The sequence below is a fragment of the Pongo pygmaeus genome, chromosome 9, assembly GCF_028885625.2.
Source record: "Pongo pygmaeus isolate AG05252 chromosome 9, NHGRI_mPonPyg2-v2.0_pri, whole genome shotgun sequence".
NCBI lineage: Eukaryota > Metazoa > Chordata > Mammalia > Primates > Hominidae > Pongo > Pongo pygmaeus.
The window spans coordinates 66,719,057-66,743,476 of record NC_072382.2 but is presented as its reverse complement, the minus strand read 5'-3'; the positions used below and the strand labels follow the sequence as shown (position 1 = coordinate 66,743,476).

Here is a 24,420-nt window from a genome sequence, read left to right as displayed (position 1 = left end):
TGACCTCCGCGCGGAGCGAGTCCCTAGGCGCCGCCGAGGCAGAGTTCCGCCGCCTGGGACGCCGGGCCCACGGGCCACACCAGGCCGCAGCGGGGGCGCCGGGGACAGGGCTGGCCCAGGCCTTCCCAGGACCCCGCCTGCCGGTCTCACCTAGCGATTCCCTCCCATGCGTGTCGTGGGCAGATTGTTTCCCCCTCACCCTTTCTTTTATTAAAAAAAAAAAAAAAAAGGTTACTGAGGTCTAACATCGGATATTAGAAATTTACAATTTTATCCTCCCTTTTCTCCAGTTTTGGCCGAAAGAGTGAACAAATCCTTATAAGTCGCTTTGAAACATATTATTGTGGAACGCAAACCAGTTTTTATTCCTTCCCCTTTTGCTTTTGACATTTGTTTTTTCCACATAATAACGAAGTTAAAAAGAGGAAAGAATACCATTGCCAGCCCATTATTTGTTTAAAATCAACGTCAGCCTTTGCCTTGGAAGTGTCTAAATCAGCTGATATAATCAAGTGAGGATGTGGGGAGAAATTGTAGGTTCGAGATTGTGGTCGGCTTTGTCCTGAATCTTACCCAGAAGATACTTGTGTTTTCCTGTAGTTGACAAAAAACGGTGCAGTATTTAATGTTTTTTCTTGCTGAGTATGTAGATCAAGTTTACGTTTGGTAAGAAAATAACGTGATAAGGAGATCCCTCAGAAACACCCATAAGATGCATAGCTAATTTTATCCTGGCGTATTTTGACTGTTTGGAAATTTTTTTTTTTTTTAATTGTCAGTGTCCACTATTTGGAAATTTTATGAGCAGTCAGCTGTCTACAGATATTTGAGTGCCTTTTTTTTTTCCTTTACAGATGCTCGCCTTTATTTTTTAAAATAGCTTTAGTGATGTAATTCACATACCTTACAGTTCACCCATTTAAAATATGTAATTAGGCCTGGGCAGCATAGGGAGACGGCCCTCCCACGTTTCTACAAAAAAAAAAATTTTTAAGTGAAATCAACGTGTGCCTGTAGTTCCAGGTACTTGGAGGCAGAGGTGAGAGGATCACTTGAGCCCAGGAGTTCCAGGCTACAGCGAGCCATGATTGTGCCACTGTACTCCAGTCTGGGTGACAGGCAGACCTGTCTCAAAAAGAAAAAAAAAAAAGATAATTAGTTGAATTTTAGCCTGGGTGTGGTGGCTCACACCTGTAATCTCAGCACTTTGGGAGGCCGAGGCCAGCAGATCACCTGAGGTCAGGAGTTTGAGACCAGCCTGGCCAACGTGGTGAAACCCCCGTCTCTACGAAAAATACAAAAATTAGCCTGGCACGGTGGCAGGCGCCTGTAATCCCAGCTACTTGGGAAGTTGAGGCAGGAGAATCGCTTGAACCCAGGAGGCGGAGGTTGCAGTGGGCCGAGATTGCACCATTGCACTCCAGCCTGGGCAACAAGAGCGAAACTCCGTATAAAAAAAAAAGTTGAATTTTAATATATTCAGAGTTGCGCAGCCATCACTACAATCAATTTAGCGACATATTCATCACCCCCAAAAGAAACTATACCCATTAGCAATTACTCCCCATTTCCTCTCAGTTCTCCCCTCTACCCCGCTACTAGTTTGCATGTTTGCTATTCTAGATATTTCACATAAATGGAATCACATAGTATGTAGCCTTGTCCAGGGTCATTTATGTTATAACATGTATCAATACTTTCTTTTTATTGCCAAATGATATTTCATTGTATGAACATAGTATATTTTACTTATCCATTCATCTGTTGATAGACATTTGGGTTGTTTCCACCCTTTGGCTATTACGCATAATGTTATGAACATTTGTACAAAAGTTTTTGTGTGGACATAGGTTTTCCTTTCTCTTGGGAGTAGAATACCTAGGAATAGAATTGCTGAGTCATATAGTAACTATGTTCAACCTTTTGAGGTACTCTAAAACTTTTTCAATGTGACTGCACCACCTTTACATTCCTACCAGCAATGTGTAAAGGTTCCAGTTTCTCCATATCCTTACCAACACTTGTTATCATCAGTCTTTTTGATTATAGTTTTTCTAGTGTGGATGAAATGGTGTCTCTTGTAGGTTTGATTTGCATGTTTCTGATGGTTAATAATGTTGAGCATTTTTTCTGTGCCTAGCAATCATTTATAATCATTGGAGAAATGTCTGTTTGGATTCTTTACCCATTTTAAAGTTGGATTATTTGTCTTATTATGATTTGGTTGTGAGAGTACTTTATATGTTCTAGATAGAAGTCCCTTATCAGATACATGGTTTGCAAAATGTCCATAGTCCTTTCCTGTGTGTTGGAATGTTGCTGTGAAGTAAGGACTCATTGTGTTCTTCACAGAAATACGGCATGGCTGTATTGAACTGTGCCTGTACTACATGGTTTTATTTTTAAAATAAAAAACCACTCCCTCCACCCTCATAGCATAGTTCCATTTCTGGAAGATAAGCACTGGATTTTTAAATGTTCATACAAGCATATACAGATAACTATATACATTTTTTTTTTTTTTTTGAGACGGAGTCTCGCTCTGTCGCCCAGGCTGGAGTGCAGTGGCGCCATCTCAGCTCACTGCAAGCTCTGCCTCCCGGGTTCACGCCATTCTCCTGCCTCAGCCTCCCGAGTAGCTGGGACTACAGGCGCCCACCACCACGCCCGGGTAATTTTTTGTTTTTAGTAGAGATTGGGTTTCACCATGTTAGCCAGGATGGTCTCGATCTCCTGACCTCGTGATCCACCCGTCTCGGCCTCCCAAAGTGCTGGGATTACAGGCGTGAGCCACCACGCCCGGCCCAACTATATACATTTTTAAATACATGAATGCAATCATATGGTATCTACTTTTCTGCAACTTGCTTTTTCCCACTTACCATATATCTTGGACATGTTTCTCACTGTTTCAGATAGATAGATCTCATTCTTTTAAATGCCTACATGTTTCATTTAGGGATGTCCTGTGTGTGTGTGTGTGTGTATTTGTGTATAGATATTAAAAAAAAATCCATTTTTTTTAAGAGACAGGGTCTCACTCTCACCCAGACTGGAGTACAGTGGCATGATCTCAGCTCACTACAGCCTCAACCTCCCTGGCACAAGCGATCCTCCCACCTCAGACTCCAGAGTAGCTAGGACTGCAGGTGCACGCCACCATGCCCAGCTAATTTTTAAAAAAAGTTTGTAGGCCAGGCGAGGTAGCTCATGCCTATAATCCCAGTACTTTGGGAGGCTGAGGCAGGTGAATCTCCTGAGGTCAGGAATTTGAGACCAGCCTGGCCAACATGGTGAAACCCTGTCTCTACTAAAAATACAAAAATTAGCCAGGTGGGGTGGCCCATGCTTTTAATCCCAGCTACTCGGGAGGCTGAGGCAGCAGAATCGCTTGAACCCGGGAGGTGGAGGTTGCAGTGAGCTGAGATTGCACCACTGCACTCCAGCCTGGGGGACAGAACAAGACCCTGTCTCAATCAATCAATCAATCAATGGTGCGTGTTAATTACATAATAAGAATAATGCTCACGCCTCTAATCCCAGCACTTTGGGAGGCCAAGGTGGGTGGATCACGAGGTCAGGAGTTCGAGACGAGCCTGACCAACATGGTGAAATCCCGTCTCTACTAAAAAAATACAAAAAATTAGCTGGGCATGGTGGCAGGCACCTGTAATCCCAGCTACTCAGGAAGCTGAGGCAGGGGAATTGCTTGAACCCAGGAGGCAGAGGTTGCAGTGAGACGAGATCGCATCACTGTATTCCAGCCTGGGTGACAGAGGGAGACTCCGTCTCAAAAAAAAATAATAATAATAATGCTAAATGGCCTGTAAGGGTAATTAATTTGTTAAATGTGAATTAAAAGTGATCATTGTGAAGAATTTTTGACAACTTAGGAAAATTTATAGGAATGAAAAAAGCTGAATACAAAATGTTATGTATATGATAATTACAATGCTGTAAAAATTATGTATGTGTGTGGATAGCAAGGGCTAGAGAATAAAACCAGGAAAACTGAAAATGTTTGATTTGTTAAGCTATTGGGAATTATTTTTTTAAAATTTATTTTATTTGTTTTGAGATGGGGTCTTACTCTGTCACCCAGGCTGGAGTGCAGTGGTGCAATCTCAGCTCACTGCAACCTCTGCCTCCCGGGTTCAAGCGATTCCCCTGCCTCAGCCTCCCAAGTAGCTAGGATTACAGAAGCGCGCCACCATGCCCAGCTAATTTTTGTATTTTTAGTAGAGACAGGGTTTCACCATGTTGGCCAGGCTGGTCTTGAACTCCTGACCTTGTGATCCGCCTGCCTCGGCTCCCAGAGTGCTGGGATTACAGGTACAAGCCACCGTGCCTGGCTGGTACTTTATTTATTTATTTATTTATTTATTTATTTATTTTTTTCTGAAATGGAGTCTCACTGTGTCGCCCAGGCTGGAGTGCAGTGGTGTGATCTCAGCTCTCTGCAAGCTCTGCCTCTCAGGTTCACACCATTCTCCTGCCTCAGCCTCTGGGACTACAGGCTCCCGCCACCACGCCTGGCTAATTTTTTTTTTTTTTTTTTGTATTTTTAGTAGAGACGGGGTTTCACCTGACCTCGTAATCTGCCCGTCTTGGCCTCCCAAAGGACTTATTATTATAAGTTTTAAGTTTATATTACAATATTGTGTGCAAGGAAAAGTTTTTTTTTTGTTTGTTTTGTTTTTTTTGCTTTTGGGAGGATTTCTCTCTGTTTCCCAGGAAGGAGTACAGTGGCACAATCACAGCTCACCACAGCCTCTACCTCCCAGGCCCAAGTGATCCTCCCTTCTCCTCAGCCTGCCAAGTAGCTTGGTATTACAGGTCCAAGCCACCATGTCTGGCTAATTTTTTTTGTTTTTTTTGAGAGGGAGTTTGCCCAGGCTGGAGTGCAGTGGCTAGATCTAGGCTCACTGCAACCTCTAGCTCCCAGGCTCAAGTGATTTTCCTTCCTCAGCATCCTGAGTATCTGGGATTACACGCACCTGCCACTACATCTGGCTAATTTTTGTATTTTTAGTAGAGACAGGGTTTCACCATGTTGGCCAGGCTGGTCTTGAACTCCTGGCCTTAGGTGATCCACCCACCTCAGCCTCCCAAAGTGCTGGGATTACAGACGTGAGCCACCGTGCTCGGCCTAATTTTTTTCTTTCTTTTTTTTTGAGATGGAGTCTTGCTCTTGTCACCCAGGCTGGAGTGCAATGATGTGATCTCGGCTCACTGCAACCTACGTCTCCCGGATTCAAGCGATTCTCCTGCCTCAGCCTCCTGAGTAGCTGGGATTACAGGCGTCTGTCACCACGCCTGGCTAATTTTTGTATTTTTAGTAATGACTGAGTTTCACCACGTTGGCCAGGGTCGTCTCGAACTCCTGACCTCAGGTGATCCACCCACCTCAGCCTCCCAGAGTGCTGGGATTACAGACGTGAGCCACCACTCCCGGCATAATTTTTTTCTTTTTTTTTATTTTCCATAGAGACAGGGTTTCACTGTGTTGCCCAGGCTGGTCTTGAACTCCTGGCCTCAAGCCGTCTTCCCTCCTTGGCCTCCCCAAGTGCTGCAGTTGCAGGGGTGAGTCATCATGCCCAGCCTGCAAGGAAAATTTTAATGGTCTACAAAACACAATAAAATAGCTGACAGTGTTATTAGACTGAAACGATGAGAACATGGTACAGAGAGCAGTAAATATATTATTGTAATACTTTTAAATATTACAATAGAGTAATACTCTTTTTTTTTTTTTTTTTGACACGGAGTCTCTCTGTGTCGCCCAGGCTGGAGTGCAGTGGTGCGATCTCGGCTCACTGCAAGCTCTGCCTCCCGGGTTCACGCCATTCTCCTGCCTCAGCCTCCCGAATAGCTGGGACTATAGGCGCGTGCCACCGCCCGATTAATTTTTTGTATTTTTTAGTAGAGACGAGGTTTCACCATGTTAGCCAGGATGATCTCGATCTCCTGACCTCGTGATCCACCCGCCTTGGCCTCCCAAAGTGCTGGGATTACAGGTGTGAGCCACCGCGCCCCGGCCAACAATAGTGTAATACTCTTAAGTGAGGGAATGAAAAAGGAAAGTTTTTTTTTTTTGGTTTTTTTTTTTTGAGATAGGGTTTTACTCTGTAGCTCAGGCTGGAGTGCAGTGGCACGATCTTGGCTTACTGCTGCCTCCACCCCCCGGGTTCAAGTGATTCTCCTGCCTCAGCTGGGAGTAGCTGGGATTATAGGCACCCGCCATCATACCCGGCTGATTTTCTTGTATTTTTAGTAGAGACAGGGTTTCGCCATGTTGGCCAGGCTGTTCTCAAACTCCTGACTTCAGGTGATCCACCCGCCTCAGCCTTCCAAAGTGCTGGAATTATAGGTGTGAGCCATCACACCCAACAAGAAAAATTTTAAAGGGTGAAAATCATGGCTGGCTGGTGCAATGGCTCATGCCTTTAATCCCAGCACTTTGGGAAGCTGAGGCGGGTGGATCATGAGGTCAGGAGTTCGAGACCAGCCTGGCCAGCATGGTGAAAACCCTTCTCTACTAAATATACAAAAAATTACCTGGGCATGGTGGTGTGCGCCTGTAATCCCAGTTACTCGGGAGGCTGAGGCAGGAGAATTGCTTGAACTTGGGAGGTGGAAGTTACAGTGAGCTGAGATGGCGCCACTGCACTCTGGCCTGGGCGACAAGAGTGAGACTCCATCTCCAAAAAAAAAAAAAAAGTTGTCTGTCAGGAATTCCTTCTATAATTTTCACAATTGTCTAATGATGCTTTGCTTTCCTTACCTATGACACGATGAGCAATTTGGGTGATAAAATAGTAGCATATGCAGTGTTCAATCTTGGGGGTAATAAAGTACAGTCTAGCATTGTAATTTTGAAATAACATGCTTTTTAACAGAGCAGCATCAGAAATGGTGTTTGGAATATGTCAGAATCTCTTTCTTTTCTCTGCTACATCTGTTCCTCATATTCCCTAGTTTTGCTGAAAGCAAACCAGGGCATGCTTACCAAACTGCTCTGGGCATGGGGTGCCCTTATTAAACCATGTCCATTAGTGCTACTTTACTGAAGTTTAAGAGAGGTGTTTTTTGTTCTTTTTCACATCAATAGTTCAGTTGAGATCAAACCATCACCAAAATGGGGATACCTAATGACTAGACCTAGATGTTCGTTTCTAAATTCTTGTCTCTGCTCTCAGCTCTTATTTGACAGGTATTTTTAGCTTTAAGCCTAGTAGGTCCTATCTCTGTTGTCACTTCAAAGGTATCAGGCTCTACCTACCTGCCAGTCAGTTTCATATATTCAGTTTTTGAATAGTCCTGGAACTGCACAAAGCCTTCAAGTTTCAACATTTCACCTATCCAATAAGATATTCTGCCCCAATTAGAATTGGCAGTATAAACTCTTTGCCCATACTTTAACCCTTAGCATCATATGGAGTCTGCGAGAACTCTTATCTCATTTGCTAGCACATTCTAATTACTTTGTACTTCACTGAATTATATATAATTAATGGAACATGCTTACACTCTGGCTATGTTTAAATATAACTCAAGGCTGGGTGTGGCTTGTGCCTATAATCCCAGCTACTCAGGAGGCTGAGGCAGGAGGATCACATGAGCCCAAGAATTTGAGGTTGCAGGGTCCTGCCACTGCAGTCCAGCCTGGGTGACAGAGTGAGACTCAACTCTCATATATCATATATTTTCTGGGCACGGTGGCTCACACCTGTAATCCCAGTACTTTGGGGGGCTGAGGCATGCAGATCACTTGAGGTCAGAAGTTCGAGACCAGCCTGGCGAACATGGTGAAACCCCACCTCTACTAAAAATACAAAAATGAGCCAGGTGTGGTGGCATGTACCTGTAATCCCAGCTACTCGGGAGGCTGAGGCATGAGAATTGCTTGAACCTGTGAGGTGGAGGTTGCAGTGAGCTGAGATCATGCCATTGCACTCTAGCCTGGGCTACAGTGAGATGCCGTCTCAAAAAAAAAAAAAAAGTAGAGTAATGCAGTATTTGTCTTTTTGTAACTGAAAATTAGCCTATGCTAATTTTATACTCGGCAGGGGTCTTTTTTTTTTTTTTTTTTTTTTTTACCACCCTCCCAAGACGGAGTTTCGCTCTTGTTGCCCAGCTTGGAGTGCAGTGTTGTGATCTCGGCTCACTGTAACCTCCACCTCCCGGGTTCAGGCAATTTTCCTGCCTCAGCCTCCCAAGTAGCTGGGATTACAGGCGTGCACCACCACTCCCAGCTAATTTTTGTATTTTTAGTAGTGATGGGGTTTCACCTTGTTGGTCAGGCTGGTATCGAACTCCTGACCTCAGGTGATCCACCCACCCCGGCCTCCCAAAGTGCTGGGATTACAGGTGTGAGCCACCGCATGCAGCCCACGGGTCTTAACAGTGGGGTACTGGTGTTACTTTGAGTCTTCTCTGTCAGCTTTTGGAGGTGCCAAGGAAATGACGTTTCAGTTTGTTCTATGAACAGTTATAGATTATGGATCCTTTCATACCTAAAAGGTCACCCCTTGACTTTTTTTTTTTCTTTAAATGTGCGTGCCACCACATCCAGCTAATTTTTTTTTGTATTTTTAGTAGAGACAGGGTTTCACCATGTTGGCCAGGCTGGTCTCGAACTCCTGACCTCAGGTGATCCACCTGCTTTGGCCTTTCAAAGTGCTGTGAATCCAGGTGTGAGCCACTGCACCCAGCCTTGACTGACTTTTATCATAGCACTGATACCTTTTTGTGTATCTGAACAGTAGTTCCCACTTTTGGTCTAATGAGGGTACAGTTTATAGTATTTCCAAGACAAAATTCTTCAAGCAATCCTAAACGTAAAAAGAATTACAAATTATTACTACTATCCGTGTATTGCTCTTTTAAATATTGTTGCTAAGTCAGGTCTTTGGACCTGGAAAGGTCCTCAAGACATCTCTGGTTCAGTTCCCTGGCCCAAGGCAGCTAAATTATCCCAGCTACTGTTTGAGATAAGCCACGGTCCACAGAGGTAAGGAGACCTGGAGGTAGAAGGGAAGAAGGAGGTTGTGTTGGTGATTGGTAGAAGAGTTGCCCATTCATCCATTTATTCTATACCTATTGTACTTCTACTATGGGCCAAGCACTTTTTAGGCACTAGAGTCAGCAGTGAGCAAACAAACAGAAATCTCTGTCCATTCTTTTGGAAGGGGAAATAGATAAACTAAATAAGGAAATACATGTAATTTGTTAAATAATAAGTACTGTGCAGAAATATGGAGGGGAAAAGAAGGACGGGGTTTACCATGATTGAGCAGTTGGGAGGTGCAGTTTGAAATGGGATGGACAGGGAAGCTCTCATTCCATTTGAGCAAAGACTTGAAGAGGTTAGGGAATGAATAATGAAGATACTGGGGACAATGTTTCAGGCAGAAGGAAACTCAAATGAACACGTCCTAAGGCAGCAGAACATCCAGTATGCTTGAGGAAAAGCAGGGATGCCAGTGTGGCTGAAGTGGAGTGAATGAGATGGTGAGTAGTAGGAAATGAGGGGCAAGATCAATGGCCTCATTGGTCAGTGTAAGGATTTGGGGATTTTACTCTGAGAAGTCCTCAGAAGGTTTTGAGCAGATGCGGGACATGAGCTAACTTTTCCCTTCAAAGGACACTGACTGCTGTGTCAAAAGAAGAGTGTAGGAGGCTAATGGAGAAGCAGGGAAATAAGTTAGGATGCTGTTAAAGTAATGCAGATGAGAGACTGGTTGTGGCTTGGATCAGGGAAGTAATGGTGAAGGTTGTGAGAGGTAGCCAGATTCGGGGTAGATTTCTGAAGATTAAGTCAACAGAATATGCTGACACATTTTAAGTGGGAGTCCTCAGCAATGCTAAACCCAAAGGACTCTAATTATGGGAATTTTAGAGATCATACGAAACTGATGGGTACAATTCGTCAGTGTACTTAGAAGTTGCTAAGCGCACTGACAAATTGTGCCCATCTGTTTGAATTGCTGAATTATAAGAAGCATGCCTTGGACTTTGGGCTAATACTCTTACCCTACATATTGAGTGAAATTTCATCTTATTTCCAACACCATTACATCCTCAGCAGTTTTTTGTGGTTCATAAATATTCTTTGTAACTTTTATTTCTTATGTATCATTCTTTGTTCCCAAGTGTCTTTATTTTTCTTCAAGGTAGAAGATGTTGTTAGCCCAAATAAATCGAGATTCTCAGGGAATGGCAGAGTTTCCTGGAGGAGGGATGGAGGCGCAACATGTTACCCTGTGCTTGACAGAGGCAGTCACCGTGGCAGGTGAGCAGTTGTGTTTGAAGGGATGTGTTTGAAAATATCATTTATCTTAAAGGAAAAAGAAAATTTACAACTTCCTAGTTCCTGATTTATAGCAGAAAACAATATAAACCTAGGTCTTTTTATGAGGTGTTTTTTTTTTTTTTTTGAAACGGGACGGAGTTTTACTCTTGTTGCCCAGGCTGGAGTGCAATGGCCTGATCTCGGCTCACCGCAACCTCTGCCTCCCAAGTTCAAGTGATTCTCCTGCCTCAGCCTCCCGGGTAGCTGGGATTACAGGCATATGCCACCATGCCTGGCTAATTTTGTATTTTTAGTAGAGACGGGGTTTCACCACGTTGGCCGGGCTGGTCTCGAACTCCTGACCTCAGGTAATCAACCTGCTTTGGCCTCCCAAAGTGCTGGGATTACAGGCATGAGCCATTGCGCTCAGCGCTCAGCCTCTATGTGTATTTTTTATCTTGGTGTGGGTACAGTAGGGCAGGGAATTTTTTTTCTTTTTCTTTTTTTTTTTTTTTTTTTTGAGACAAGGTCTTGCTTTATCGCCCAGGCTGGAGTGCAGTGGTATGATCACAGCTCACTGTAGCCTCAGCCTCCTGGCTTAAGACATCCTGTCACCTCAGCCTCCCAAGTAGCTGAGACTACAGGCACCCACCAGCGTGCCCAGCTAATTATTTTATTTTTAGTAGAGACAGGGTTTCACCATGTTGCCCAGGCTGGTCTCGAACTCCTGGGCTGAAGCCATCCACCCACCTCAGCCTCAAAAAGTGCTGGGATTACAGGCATGAGCCATTGTTCCGAGCCTATTTTTTGGCAAGTGCTAAATCTCACTTTTTTTTTTTTTTTTGAGACAGAGTCTGGCTCTGTCGCCCAGGCTGGAGTGCAGTGGCACAATCTCAGCTCACTGCAACCTCTACCTCCTGGGTTCAAGTGGTTCTTCTGCCTCAGCCTCCCAAGTAGCTGGGACTACAAGGTGCATGCCACCGCGCCTGGCTAATTTTTGTATTTTTATTAGAGACGGGGTTTCACCACATTGGCCAGGCTGGTCTTGAACTTCTGACCTCATGATCCACTTGCCTTGGCCTCCCAAAGTGCTGTGATTACAGGCGTGAGCCACCGCACCTGGCCGCTAAATCTCATTTTGAGTCTGAGTTAAGCAGTCTACCTTTTTTCTGATCTTTATTTAAAAGAAAATTAATCAGCATGTCCATATGCGAGCTGTCTAAAAAAAATATTAATTTTTTTGTAATAGATGGTGACAACTTAGAAAATATGGAAGGCGTAAGCTTGCAAGCAGTAACACTTGCAGATGGTTCTACTGCTTACATACAACACAATTCTAAAGGTATGTGCCTCACATATGGCTGATTGGTTAATACCAGTGATTTATAACTGTGAGTTGGAGCACCTAGAAGCTATACCACCTTTCCTATCTCTCCTAAAGATGCTGTATTGCATATGTTGATTTTAAGTCATTTTAGTTTAATTCTTTTTTTTTTTTTTTTTTTTTTTTTTTATAATTTGGAGTAGTCCTTTGAGATATTTGGAAGATACCCTGGGATGTCAAAATTAGTGGGAGAGAGGAGAGCAGGGAGTATGTCTGGCCTATTTTCTAGTAAGACCTTTCTTGCTTCTTTACTTTGGGTCATTATTTCATATTTTTACCAAATATGTGTAAGAGTAAAGACATTTGGGGCCGGGCACAGTGGTTCACGCCTGTAATCCCAACACTTTGGGAGGCCGAGGCGGGCAGATCACCTGAGGTCGGGAGTTCGAGACCAGCCTGACCAACATGGAGAAACCCTTGTCTCTACTAAAAATACAAAATTAGCTGGGCATGGTGGCGCATGCCTGTAATCCCAGCTACTCAGGAGGCTGAGGCAGGAGAGTCGCTTGAACCCGGGAGGCAGAGGTTGCAGTGAACCGAGATCATGCCATTGCACTCCAGCCTGGGCAACAAGAGCGAAACTCTGTCTCAAAAAAAAAAAAAAAGACATTTGGTTTTGCTTATCTAACATTGTCTCTGAATTAGTGTTTGCTTTGCTCCAGGAAACCGCCAAGTCCTCAAAAACTCTTTGTTTCTATGGAAACCTACTGAGCACATGCATACATAAACAGGGGTCTTATAGCCTTCAGGGATGAGAATGACAGATGACCTCACATACACTGACATATCTGTCTGTCTTCCCAGCTTCAACTCCCCACTGGTCATGGTCACTGATTCTAAGTGACTCTGAAAGGTATAAGCAGTCCAACTCATGTAGCCTGCTGTGATGAGCCCACTCTTCCTCTTGACCTCATCTAATTGAAAATTGCAGGGGAGGAAGGATGGCTGAGGGAGGATTTTCTGCTTTCTGTAGGATCACTGGATGTGTTATTGAATTGCCTCAGAACATTGAGGGAAGAATCAAGATGAACACGAGCTTAAGTTGTGTATGTTTTTATAGTTGATATCATTTTGAAAATTGTATAAAGTTTAAAATTTTTGTTTGTGCCAATTTATTGTCTTGAATCTTTTGTTCTAGATGGAAAACTCATAGATGGCCAGGTCATTCAGTTGGAAGATGGTTCTGCTGCCTATGTTCAACATGTACCCATACCTAAAAGTAGTAAGTATTTAAGATAACAGCACAGGAAACCATCTTAATTCTCAGCTTTTAGTATTTGCTGCCTGCAGCTCCCTCTTACTACCTAAACTTGGTCTTGATCTCAAGTCCTCCTTCTGTAAAGGGAGATTATAGATGCCACAGAGTGGATCTTAACCAAGACTTTCTCTTAAAGATAATGGAAAAGAAGTTACTGGACTGCACTGTGGAGATAAATGAGTAACAGTCCTAAGTGAATGTTTCTGTTTTTTGAGCTGAATCTTACATGTCTCTCATTTTCCTCATTTTTCCCCTTCTTTCAACTCTCTTTTTTATACTGGTGTATATTCCTAAAACTAATATTCTAATATCTTTTTACCTTTAAACACTGACTCAGGGAAGCTTTGCTGAACTTACTTAAATGTTCCAAAGACTCATGAAGCAAGTATAGATTGTTATAATGTGTTAATGGTTTATTGACTCTTGTTGCTAAGTGAGTTAATTGGAATGTGCTAGAAAACATGAGATCTAAATGTAAGCATTGTTCTTGAGCAGGGGACAGTTTGCGTCTAGAGGATGGTCAAGCAGTACAGTTGGAAGATGGTACCACAGCATTTATTCACCACACCTCCAAAGGTAAAATAACTTTGAAAGTATGAATAAAATAAGGGAGAAGTGGGAGTGTGGTGGGGAAAGAAGACCTGTGTTTAGCTTCTGAAGTGTCGTGGGAAAGAATTGTATTTATTCGTTAAAGTACAAGGTGGCAGATTTAAGCATGATTTAAGGAAAAATTTTCCTACAATTTGAGCTGTCCGGTGACAAGCTGGAACAGCAAACCAAATGACTGGTCCCTGGAAGACTTAAAGTAGAGGCCACATTTTGTTTTTTTGGTTGGCTTTTGTTTTAAGAGACAGGGTGTCCCTGTGTTGCCAGGCTGGATTGTGGTGGCACAAGCACAGCTCACTGCAGCCTCAAACTCCTGGGCTCAGGGATCCTCCTGCCTCAGCCTCCTGAATAGCTGGGACTACAGGTGCACGCTGCCTCTCCTGGCTAGTTTTTTCATTTTTTGTAGAGACAGGGTCTTACTCTGTTGCCAGGCTAATCTCGAACTCCTGGCCTCAAGCCAGCCTCCCAAAGTGCTGGGATTATAGGCGTTAGCTACTGCACCCAGCCTTAATTTCATATTTTAAAAGCAGCCTTGGCTACTTTTTTAAATGACTAAGAAATAAAATCACAATGTAACATTGAAATGGTTAACTTCATATTTTATTGATTTCTGTATTTTAGAGATAAGATCTTACTCTGTTAGGCTAGAGTGCAGTGGTACAATCATAGCTCACTACAGCCCTGAATTCCTGGGCTCAAGGGACTTTCCTGCCTCAGCCTCCTGAGCAGCTAGGACTTACACGTGTGTGTCACCACAGCCAGCTGATTTTTTAATTTTTATTTTCTGATTAATTTTTTTTTGTTAAATATAGGGTCTTGCTATATTTGTTAAATATAGGGTCTTGCTATGTTGCTCAGGCTGGTCTTGAACTCCTGGCCTCAAGCAGTCCTCCTGCTCCGACCTCCCAAAGCAGTGGGGTCACAGACATGAACCACTTTGCCTAACCTATTTCTTCCTCTTAAATACAATTTTTTGGCTGGGCACGTTGGCTCATGCCTGTAATCCTAGCACTTTGGGAGGCCGATGCAGGCGGATCACCTGAGGTCAGGGGTTCGAGACCAGCCTGGCCATGCAAAACCCTGTCTCTACTAAAAATACAAAAGAATACAAAAATTAGCCAGGTGTGGTGGTGCATGCCTTTAATCCCGGCTACTCGGGAGGCTGAGGCAGGAGAATTGCTTGAACCCAGGAGGTAGAGGTTGCAGTGTAGTTGAGATCGTGCCACTGCAATCCAGCCTGGGCAACAGAGTGAGACTCTGTCTCAAAAAAAAAAAAATATATATATATATATGTGTGTGTGTGTGTGTGTATATATATATAAATTTTTTAAAGCAAGGTCCTTTGCCTACTGTGTTTAATTGAAACTAAGTGTACAATTTCAAAAATATTTGAAACAAATACAGCAAAATGTTAACGCTTATTACATTTGTTTAAGGGAAGTTCAGGGGTTTGAGGTGAAATGTATAGGAATGATGAGTACAGCTCTGCAACCAGACTATGTAGATTCAAAGCTACTTTTTTTTTGCTGTGTGACATTAAGCAGATTAATTCTCTGTGCTTTAGTTTCATCATCTGTAAAATGAGGATTATAATAATAATCCATATCATACGTAGGGTTGTTGCGAGGACAGAATGCACAAACATGTAAAGCACTTAGAACCGTGCTTGTCACATACTAAATGCTCAATAAATGTTACCTATTGTTACTACTTTAGAGAATATTTTATTTTATTTTATTTATTTATTTATTTATTATTTTGAGACAGTCTCGCTCTGTTGCCAGGCTGGAGTGCAGGGGTGCAATCTTGGCTCACTGCAACCTCCGCCTCCTGGTTTCAAGCGATTCTCCTGCCTCAGCCTCCCAAGTAGCTGAGATGACAGGTGCCTGCCACTACGGCCGGCTAATTTTTGTATTTTAGTAGAGATGGGGTTTCACCATGTTGGTCAGGCTGGTCTCGAACTCCTGACCTCAGGTGATCCGCCCACCTCAGCCTCCCAAAGTACTGGGATTACAGGCGTGAGCCACCTCACCCAGCTAGATAATATTTTATTATAGAATGACGTAACACATTTTAGAAAGACTGTTTTGTTATGAAGCCAAAGGGAGGAATCTTTTTTTTTTTTGAGACAGACTCTCGCTCTCTCTCCCAGTCTAGAGTGCAGTGGTGCCATCTCGGCTCACTGCAAGCTCCGCCTCCTGGGTTCACGCCATTCTCCTGCCTCAGCCTCCGGAGTAGCTGGGACTACAGGCACCCACCACCATGCCCGGCTAATTTTTTGTATTTTTTTTAATAGAGGCGGAGTTTCACCGTGTTAGCCAGGATGGTCTCGGTCTCCTGACCTTGTGATCTGCCCGCCTCGGCCTCCCAAACAAAGGGAGGAATCTTTAAAAAATTTAAAATACTTAAATTTATAAATAAATTTCTTTAATTACAGTTGGAAAAAAGTAAAGTCTGCACTCCTTCCTTCCTTCCTTCCTTCCTTCCTTCCCTTCCTTTCCCTTCCTTCCTTTTCTTTCTTTTCTTTTCGACGGAGTCTTGCTCTGTCACCAGGCTGGAGTGCAGTGGTGCAATCTCAGCTCACTGCAACCTCCACCTCCCGGGTTCAAGTGATTCTCCTGCTTCAGCCTCCCAAGTAGCTGGGACTACAGGCACGTGCCACCATGCCCAGCTATTTTTTTTGTATTTTTAGTAGAGATGGGATTTCACCATGTTGGCTAGGATGGTCTCAATCTCTTGACCTTGTGATCCGCCTGGCTTGGCCTCCCAAAGTGGTGGGATTACAGGCGTGAGTCACCACACAAGGCCACACTTTTTTCTTTATCAATAAGTGTTAGTCACAGGTTCATCGTAACTGGCTAGATTTATTATTTCACTATCTATCTATCTATCTATATATATATATCGATATAAAATCACTATTTTATATCAATACCAGTATAGATATAGATATATCTTAGTGTGGACATTTGGAGGGGAAAAAACCACCATGGAGGGACTGTGGAGTCATACTGACATGAGTTCAAATCTGATTTCTCTACATATTGATTTTGACTGTTAATTGTTAGTGTTTTTTGTTTGTTTGTTTTTGTTTTTGTTTTGTTTTTTGAGAGGAACTCTTGCTCTGTCGCCCAGGCTGGAGTGCAGTGGCGCAATCTTGGCTCACTGCAACCTCTGCCTCCCAGGTTCAAGTGAGTCTCCTGCCTCAGCCTCCCCAGTAGCTGGGAATACAGGCGTGTGCCACCGTGCCCGGCTAAGTGTTTTGTATTTTTAGTAGAGAAGGTGTTTCATCGTGTTAGCCAGGATGGTCTCAATCTCCTGACCTCGTGATCCACCCGCCTCGGCCTCCCAGAGTCCTGGGATTATAGGCTTGAGCCATTGCACCCGGCCTGTTAATGTTTTTTATATTTTCTGATTGCTAAGGAAAGTGATGTTACTTCTCCAAACCTGAGGTCCCATTTATACAATGAAGGCAGTAAATATACCTGCCTTGCAAAATTATTGTGAGGATTAAATGAAATAACACATATCAAGTGTGTGGTCCAGTACTCAGAGTAACTACTCAATAAAAACTCATTTCTCTCTTCCTTTAAATATGTAAATATTTGTCAGATTTTACCTTTAATTTAATGGCATTCTCTTCCACTCTCTCAGATAGTTATGACCAGAGTGCATTACAGGCGGTTCAGCTGGAAGATGGCACCACAGCTTATATCCACCACGCAGTGCAAGTCCCACAGTCTGACACCATCTTGGCAATTCAGGCTGATGGGACAGTGGCAGGTCTGCACACTGGGGATGCTACAATTGACCCTGACACCATCAGTGCTTTGGAACAGTATGCAGCAAAGGTATAGCATTTCACAATGTCAAGAATGTCCCAGATACAGCTTCTTTATTTTTCATGAAAAGAATAGAAAACAAAAAAGTACACCTCATCAAAAAAACCTGGCCAATTTTGGCTGGGCATGGCATGATGGCTCACGCCTATAATCCCAGCACTTTGGGAGGCCAAAGTGGGAGGGTTGTTTGAGCATAGATCCCTGTCTCAAATTCAGAAATTAAAAAAAGAAAAAGACACTAGCAATTCAAAGTCAAAATCAGTCAGTATTGAAGAGATCAGCATTTATCTTAAGTGAAGTGTAGAAAGATTGGAAGAAAAAATAAGGGAATGGAGTAAAGGCTTATAGAAGAGAAATGAGTGGCCGGTAATTCACCAAAAGATATACAAGGATGAAGGGCTATAAAAGAAATAATAAAGTATAAATGGAACTGCTTATGAATTAAGAAGTAGGAACTATAGATTAGGAGAAGTAAAGTCTCAAGTTTATATCAAAAGAGCTGATTTTTTTTCCCCTGCATTGAACATGTATCTCTCATATAACTTAAAAGATTTTATTTCACTTTTGTTAGGGAAATTTTCTTTTTTTTTTCTTTACAAACAAAATAAATAGAGACAGGGTTTTGCTCTTTTGTCCAGGCTGGTCTTGAACTCCTGGGCTCAAATGATCCTCCTGCCTCAGCCTCCCAAAGTGCTTGGATTACTGGCATAAGCCACCATGCCCAGCCTATTATGGAAATTTTCAAATATACACAAAAATAAATGATAATGAAGCCCCATGTACTTTTTGTTCTTTTTTTTTTTTTTTTTTTTTTGCAAGCTTCTCCCTGAACCATGTGCTTAACCAGCCTAAACCATTATCAAAATGTAAAACGTTTTAAAGATTTATTTTATTCCTATAGGTATCCATTGATGGAAGTGAAAGTGTAGCAGGTACTGGAATGATTGGAGAAAATGAGCAAGAGAAAAAAATGCAGGTATGTAAAGCTACTTTTTAATATAAAAATCTAACTTAGCATTTCTATGCCCTTCTGTGGATGAAAGCAAGAATAGGTAACTCACTACCTCTCTAGAAATATCTCACCAATTCAGAAAAACAATGTATGTATTGGGCAGCAGCTTTCTCAAACTGCCTGAGGTCCCATTGTTCATTGGTGGATGCAAAATGCTGCTAAAGAAATGGAAGTATCACAGAAATCCAGGTGAATCTTGTGTGCTGGATTCCAAGGCAGTTTTCTGGACGAGGCAGTTGTGGAGACCAGGTGACTTCCTGACTGCCCCCACCCATGGCATGGCAATTTGTGGATACTTTTTCTGGGACTTCATCATGATTCTTTCTAAATAATCCTCACTGCTTTGCTTTTTGTATTTTTAAATTTCTTCTCCTTCCAGCTGATTCCCTCCATATTTTCCTTTTCAACTTCTGAAGGGAGAGTCCAGCCTAGTTAATCTTGGACAAAGCTGTTTATGCTTTTTCTACCAGACTGCTTCCTGGTCTGCAGGTGGCCTGTGGGCTGGCTTCCCATGGTTCAAATGTTCACCCTGTGTCCAATCATTGGCTGCCCCTTACCTGAGTAACAGCCTAGAGCACCAGTGCTTCTAAAAGTTTTGTAGTAAGTACAAAGTAGTCACAGGTGCATTCTTGCATGTCTCCTACAATCAAAAATTCAAAACTTACGTTATTCAAGAATTGTTTTTGTGTTGGGGGGATGTTCGTGTGGAGGGTATGCTTGGAGCTTATATAATCATTGTAGTACATTCCTGCTTTAATGCTGCTCTTTATTTTCTCAGCAGTTTTCTCTAATATCTTGTTGACTGTTCCTTTATAGTAGTTTTTTTTTCATTCTTCAGAGTTTTATTATATTTAACCCCTAAAGTTACTACTCAGGGTCACATTTATAACATTAACATGACCACTTAGTGACATTGAGTGATACTGTTAGGGGTTATCAAGAAAATTTTACATTTATACTAATAGTGATAAAATAACAGGAATCACTGAAATCACTTGTAGAAATATAACAGGAATCACTGAAATCACTTGTAGAAATATGGTTCTGGCCAGGCGTGGTGACTCATGCCTGTAATCCCAGCACTTTGGGAGGCTGAGGCGGACGGATGACTTGAGGTCAGGAGTTCGAGACCCACTTGGCCAACGTGGTGAAACCCTGCCTCTACTAAAAATACAAAAAATTAGCCAGGTGTGATGGCTAATGCCTATAATCCTAGCTACTCAGGAGGCTGAGGCAGGAGAATCGCTTGAACCCAGGAGGTGGAGGTTGCAGTGAGCCGAGATCGCGCTATTGCACTCCAGCCTGGGCAACAAGAACGAAACTGTCTCAAAAAAAAAAAAAAAAAAGAAATATTATGCTTCTACACATTGCTGAATAGCCAGTATTTCTGTTTACCAGCTGAAGTGATGCCACAAAGTGGCAATAGAATAAACACAGTTTTCAGTTCACTAAGCCCATCAGCTTTGATGCTGTGTGATTCTTAGCAAAATTTTCAGGTCTCAATTCATATTCATATTTTGTGAAGGAAATGAGACTTTAAGACAGGTGTGGTGGCTCACACCTGTAATCGCAATACTTTGAGAGGCTGAGGTGGGAAGATTGCTTGAACACAGAAGTTTGAGACCAGCCTGGGCAAGAAAGTGAGACTCCATCTCTACAAAAAATTACAAAATTAGCAAGGCATGGTGGCACACATTTGTAGTCACAGCTATTTGGGAGGCAAGGGCAGGAGGATCCCTTGAGCCCATGGGTTGAAGTTACAGTGAGCTGATTGTGCCACTGCACTCCAGCCTAGGCAACAGAGCAAGACGCTGTTCTCCCTCACCTCCCAAAAAATGAGACGTCAGTATTTTTTATACAGTTCTGTGTCAAATCCACCTAAGTCAACCTCTACTAAGATGCAAACACAGGGTAAATATATGCGGGAGTTATAGGTCAGTGGCTTGGAGTGTTGGAGTGGCCCAATAAGTTCTCTGTCTTATTGGTAACTGACAACTACATTTTAAAATAATAGATATTTTAAAGGAAAGCAGTTGTAGGCTGGGCGCGGTGACTCACGCCTGTAATCCTAGCACTTTGGGAGGCCGAGGCGGGTGGATCACCTGAGGTCAGGAGTCTGAGACCAACCTGGCCAACATGGCGAAACCCCATCTCTACTAAAAATACAAGAATTAGTTGGGTGTGGTGGTGTACGCCTATAATCCCAGCTACTTGGGAAGCTGAGGCAGGAAAATCGCTTGAACCTGGGAGGTGGGGGTTGCAGTGAGCCAAGATTGTGCCACTGCACCCCAGCCTGGGCAACAGAGTGAGACTGTCTCAAAAAAAAAAAAAAAAAAGTTTTTTTTCAGAACTCAGAGACGTAACTAGGAATTCAGAACTGCTGAGGCAAAATGTCATAAAACCCCATTACTCTTTTTTTTTTTTTTTTTGAGGCGGAGTCTCGCTCTGCTGCCCAGGCTGGAGTACAGTGGTGCGATCTCGGCTCACTGCAAGCTCTGCCTCCCGGGTTCACGCCATCCTCCTGCCTCAGCTTCCCGAGTAGCTGGGACTACAGGTGCCCACCACCACGCCCGGCTAATTTTTTGTATTTTTAGTACAGATGGGGTTTCACCATATTAGCCAGGATGGTCTCGATCTCCTGACCTCGTGATCTGCCTGCCTCGGCCTCCCAAAGTGCTGGGATTACAGGTGTGAGCCACCGTGCCTGGCCCCAACTCTTTTTTTTTTTTTTAAGACGGAGTCTCACTCTGTTGCCCAGGCTGGAATGCAGTAGCGCAATCTCGGCTCACTGCAAGCTCCGTCTCCCAGGTTCATGCCATTCTCCTGCCTCAGCGTCCGGAGTAGCTGGGACTACAGGGGCCCGCCACCATGCCCGGCTAATTTTTTGTATTTTTAGTAGAGACAGGGTTTCACTGTGTTAGCCAGGATGGTCTCGATCTCCTGACCTCGTGATCTGCCCGCTTCGGTCTCCCATAGTGCTGGGATTATAGGCGTGAGCCAGCGCCCCCGGCCAAAAAATCCCATTACTCTTTATCTGTAGACATATTGCCATTTGGTATTGGTACCAGTAGACAAATAGAAGACTATTGAATGGGATTCTTTTTTTTTTTTTTAACTGTAGCTTTTTTCTCCTTTGCCTTTTGTACCTCTTCCTTACAGACTAGATCTGCAATGTCCAGTACGGTTGCCACTAGCCATATGTGGCTGTTAAGCACTTGAAATATGACTAGTCCAAATTGAGATGTGCTGTAAGTGGATTTTGAAGACATAGTACGATAAAAAGAATGTAAAATATCAATAATTTCTTATATTGATAACGTTGAAATGATAATATTTTGGACATATTGTGTTAAACAAAATAATTACTATTAATTTCACCTGTTTCTTTTAATTTTTTTCAATTGGTTACTAGAGATTTTTTGTTTTATTTTATTATTATATTTATTTATGTATTTTGAGATGGAGTCTTACTCTCTTGCCCAGGGTGGAGTGCAGTGGTGTGATCTTGGCTCACTGCAACCTCCACCTCCCGGGTTCAAATGATTCTCTTGCCTCAGCCTCCCGAGTAGCTGGGGTTACAGGCATGCACCACCACACCCAGCTAATTTTTGTATTTTTAGTAGAGATGGGGTTTCGTCATGTTTACCAGGCTGGTCTCGAACTCCTGACCTCCAGTGATCAACCCACCTCAGCCTCCGAAAATGCTGGGATTACAGGTGTGAGCCAACATGCCTGTCATTTTTTTTTTTTTTTTTTGAGATGGCATCTCGCTCTGTCACCCAGACTGGAGTGCAGTGGCGCGATCTCAGCTCACTACAACCTCCACCTGCTCAGTTCAAGCAGTTCTCCTGCCTCAGCCTCCCGAGTAGCTGAGACTACAGGGATGTGCCACCATGCCTGGCTAATTTTTTGTATTTTTAGTAGAAACAGGGTTTCACCATGCTGGCCAGGCTGGTTTCTAACGCCTGACATTGTAATCCAGCCACTTGGCCTCCCAAAGTGCTGGGACCACAGGTGTGAGCCACCATGCCTGACTCCTATTTTATTTATTTATTTATTTTTTGAGACTGAGTCTTGCTCTGTCGCTCAGGCTGGAGTGCAGTGGTGCAGTGTTGGCTCAAGTGATCCTCCTGCCTTGACGTTCCAAAGTCCTGGGATTATAGGTGTGAACCAATTTGCCCGGCCAGAATTCTTTTTTTTTTTTTTGAGATGGCGTCTCACTCTGTCACCAGGCTAGAGTGCAGTGGTGTGATCTCAGCTCACTGTGACCTCCGTCTCCTGGGTTCAAGCGATTCTCCTGCTTCAGCCTCACGAGTAGCTGGGACTACAGGCACATGCTACCATGCACAGCTGACTTTTGTATTTTCAGTAGAGACAGGGTTTCACCATGTTGGCTAGGATGGTCTTGATCTCTTGACCTCGTGATCCGCCCCCCTCAGCCTCCCAAACTGCTGGGATTACAGGTGTGAGCCACCACACCCAGCTCAGTAAATTTTTAATTACATATGTGGCTTGCACTTGTGACTCATTATATTTCTCTTCATTAGTGCTGGATCAGAAGTTCATGACTTCACCATTCTCTAAAACAATTAATTACCATATTTGAGGTTGAGAACCTAGTACTTGGTTTTTTGTGTTTTTTGTTTTTTGAGACAGGGTCTTGCTTTGTTGCCCAGGCTGGAGTGCAGTGGCCCGATCTCAGCTCACTGCAGCCACTGCCTCGTGGGTTTAACCGATTCACCTGCCTCAGCCTCCTGAGTAGCTGGGATCACAGGAGCGTGCCACCATGCCTGGCTAATTTTTTATATTTTTGTTAAAGAAATATTTAAAAAAATGTTTTTTATATTTCACCTTTTGGCCAGGCTGGTCACAAACTCCTGACCTCAAGTGATCCACCTGCCTCGGCCTCCCAAAGTACTGGGATTTCAGGTGTGAGTCACCGTGCCCAGACTGAACCTTGCTTTTCTAAGTCTCTTTTTTTCTACCTCTAAAAGAAATCTAAAAGAAAGGTATTAATTAGATTGATGATTATCTTAGGGGCAAAAGTTTGTTTGTTTTTTTTTTTTTTTTTTTTGAGACGGAGTCTAGCTCTGTCGCCTAAGCTGGAGTGCAGTGGCGCGATCTTGGCTCACTGCAAGCTCCACCTCCCGGGTTCACGCCATTCTTCTGCTTCAGCCTCCCGCGTAGCTGGGACTACAGGCGCCTGCCGCCACGCCCGGCTAATTTTTTGTATTTTTAGTAGAGACAGGGTTTCACTGTGTTAGCCAGGATGGTCTCCATCTCCTGACCTTGTGATCCGCCCGCCTCGACCTTCCAAAGTGCTAGGATTACAGGCGTGAGCCCCCGCTCCCGGCCACCAAAGATTTTTTAAGATAATATTTTTAGTAGTTTTTTTAATTCAGGGAAAGTACAAAGAAGAAAACCCAAAATGACCCGTAATCTTACTCTACGTATCTATTTTACATATTTTTAAATATAAAAGTAATCATGTTTATGTTTAGAAAATCCAAATAGTATAGATTAGTAAAAATAAAAAGTGAGGGATCTACTACCTGATAGTAATTATTGTTAGAAATCTGCTTTGTTTTTGTTTTTTCTCTCTTTTTTTTTTTTTTTTTTTTTTTGAGAAGAGTCTCACTCTGTCACCCAGGCTGGAGTACAGTGGCACAATCTTGGCTCATTGCAAACTCTGCCTCCTGGATTCAAGTGATTCTCATGCCTCAGCCTCCCAAGTAGCTGGGATTACAGGCTTACACCACTATGCCCAGCTAATTTTTGTATTTTTAGTAGAGACAAGGTTTTGCCATGTTGGCCAGGCTGTTCTGAACTCCTGCCCTCAAGTGATCCACCTGGCTCGGCCTCCCGAAGATTATAAGCAGGAGCCACTGTACCTGGCCTTGTTTTTGTTTCTTAATCTTCCTGGCAGTGCTGATGTGTCTCATGGTTCTTTAAAAGTTCCTCTGGTGCCACACTTCTAGGATTGTTTCCTTTCTTCAAAGAGAATACATTTTTAAAAATTCAAGT

At 43.2% G+C, this 24,420-nt stretch overlaps 1 protein-coding gene across 13 annotated transcripts in view; it reads left to right on the top strand.

Annotated features, from left to right (window-relative positions):
* Positions 1 to 24,420, top strand: part of ZNF143 (zinc finger protein 143) — a 66,073-nt gene that overhangs the window by 597 nt on the left and 41,056 nt on the right. For 2 of the 13 annotated variants that reach the window (XM_054439282.2, XM_054439284.2), the window contains exons 2-7: positions 10,180 to 10,294; positions 11,544 to 11,636; positions 12,817 to 12,900; positions 13,429 to 13,512; positions 17,197 to 17,393; positions 18,286 to 18,360. In XM_054439282.2, the coding sequence (XP_054295257.1) occupies positions 10,180 to 10,294; positions 11,544 to 11,636; positions 12,817 to 12,900; positions 13,429 to 13,512; positions 17,197 to 17,393; positions 18,286 to 18,360 (648 nt within the window). Of the gene's footprint in view, positions 1 to 5,180; positions 5,394 to 5,488; positions 5,584 to 10,175; positions 10,295 to 11,543; positions 11,637 to 12,816; positions 12,901 to 13,428; positions 13,513 to 17,196; positions 17,394 to 18,285; positions 18,361 to 24,420 lie in introns of those variants that run through there. The other 11 variants (XM_054439283.2, XM_063671928.1, XM_054439285.2 and 8 more) reach the window with 8 other exon arrangements.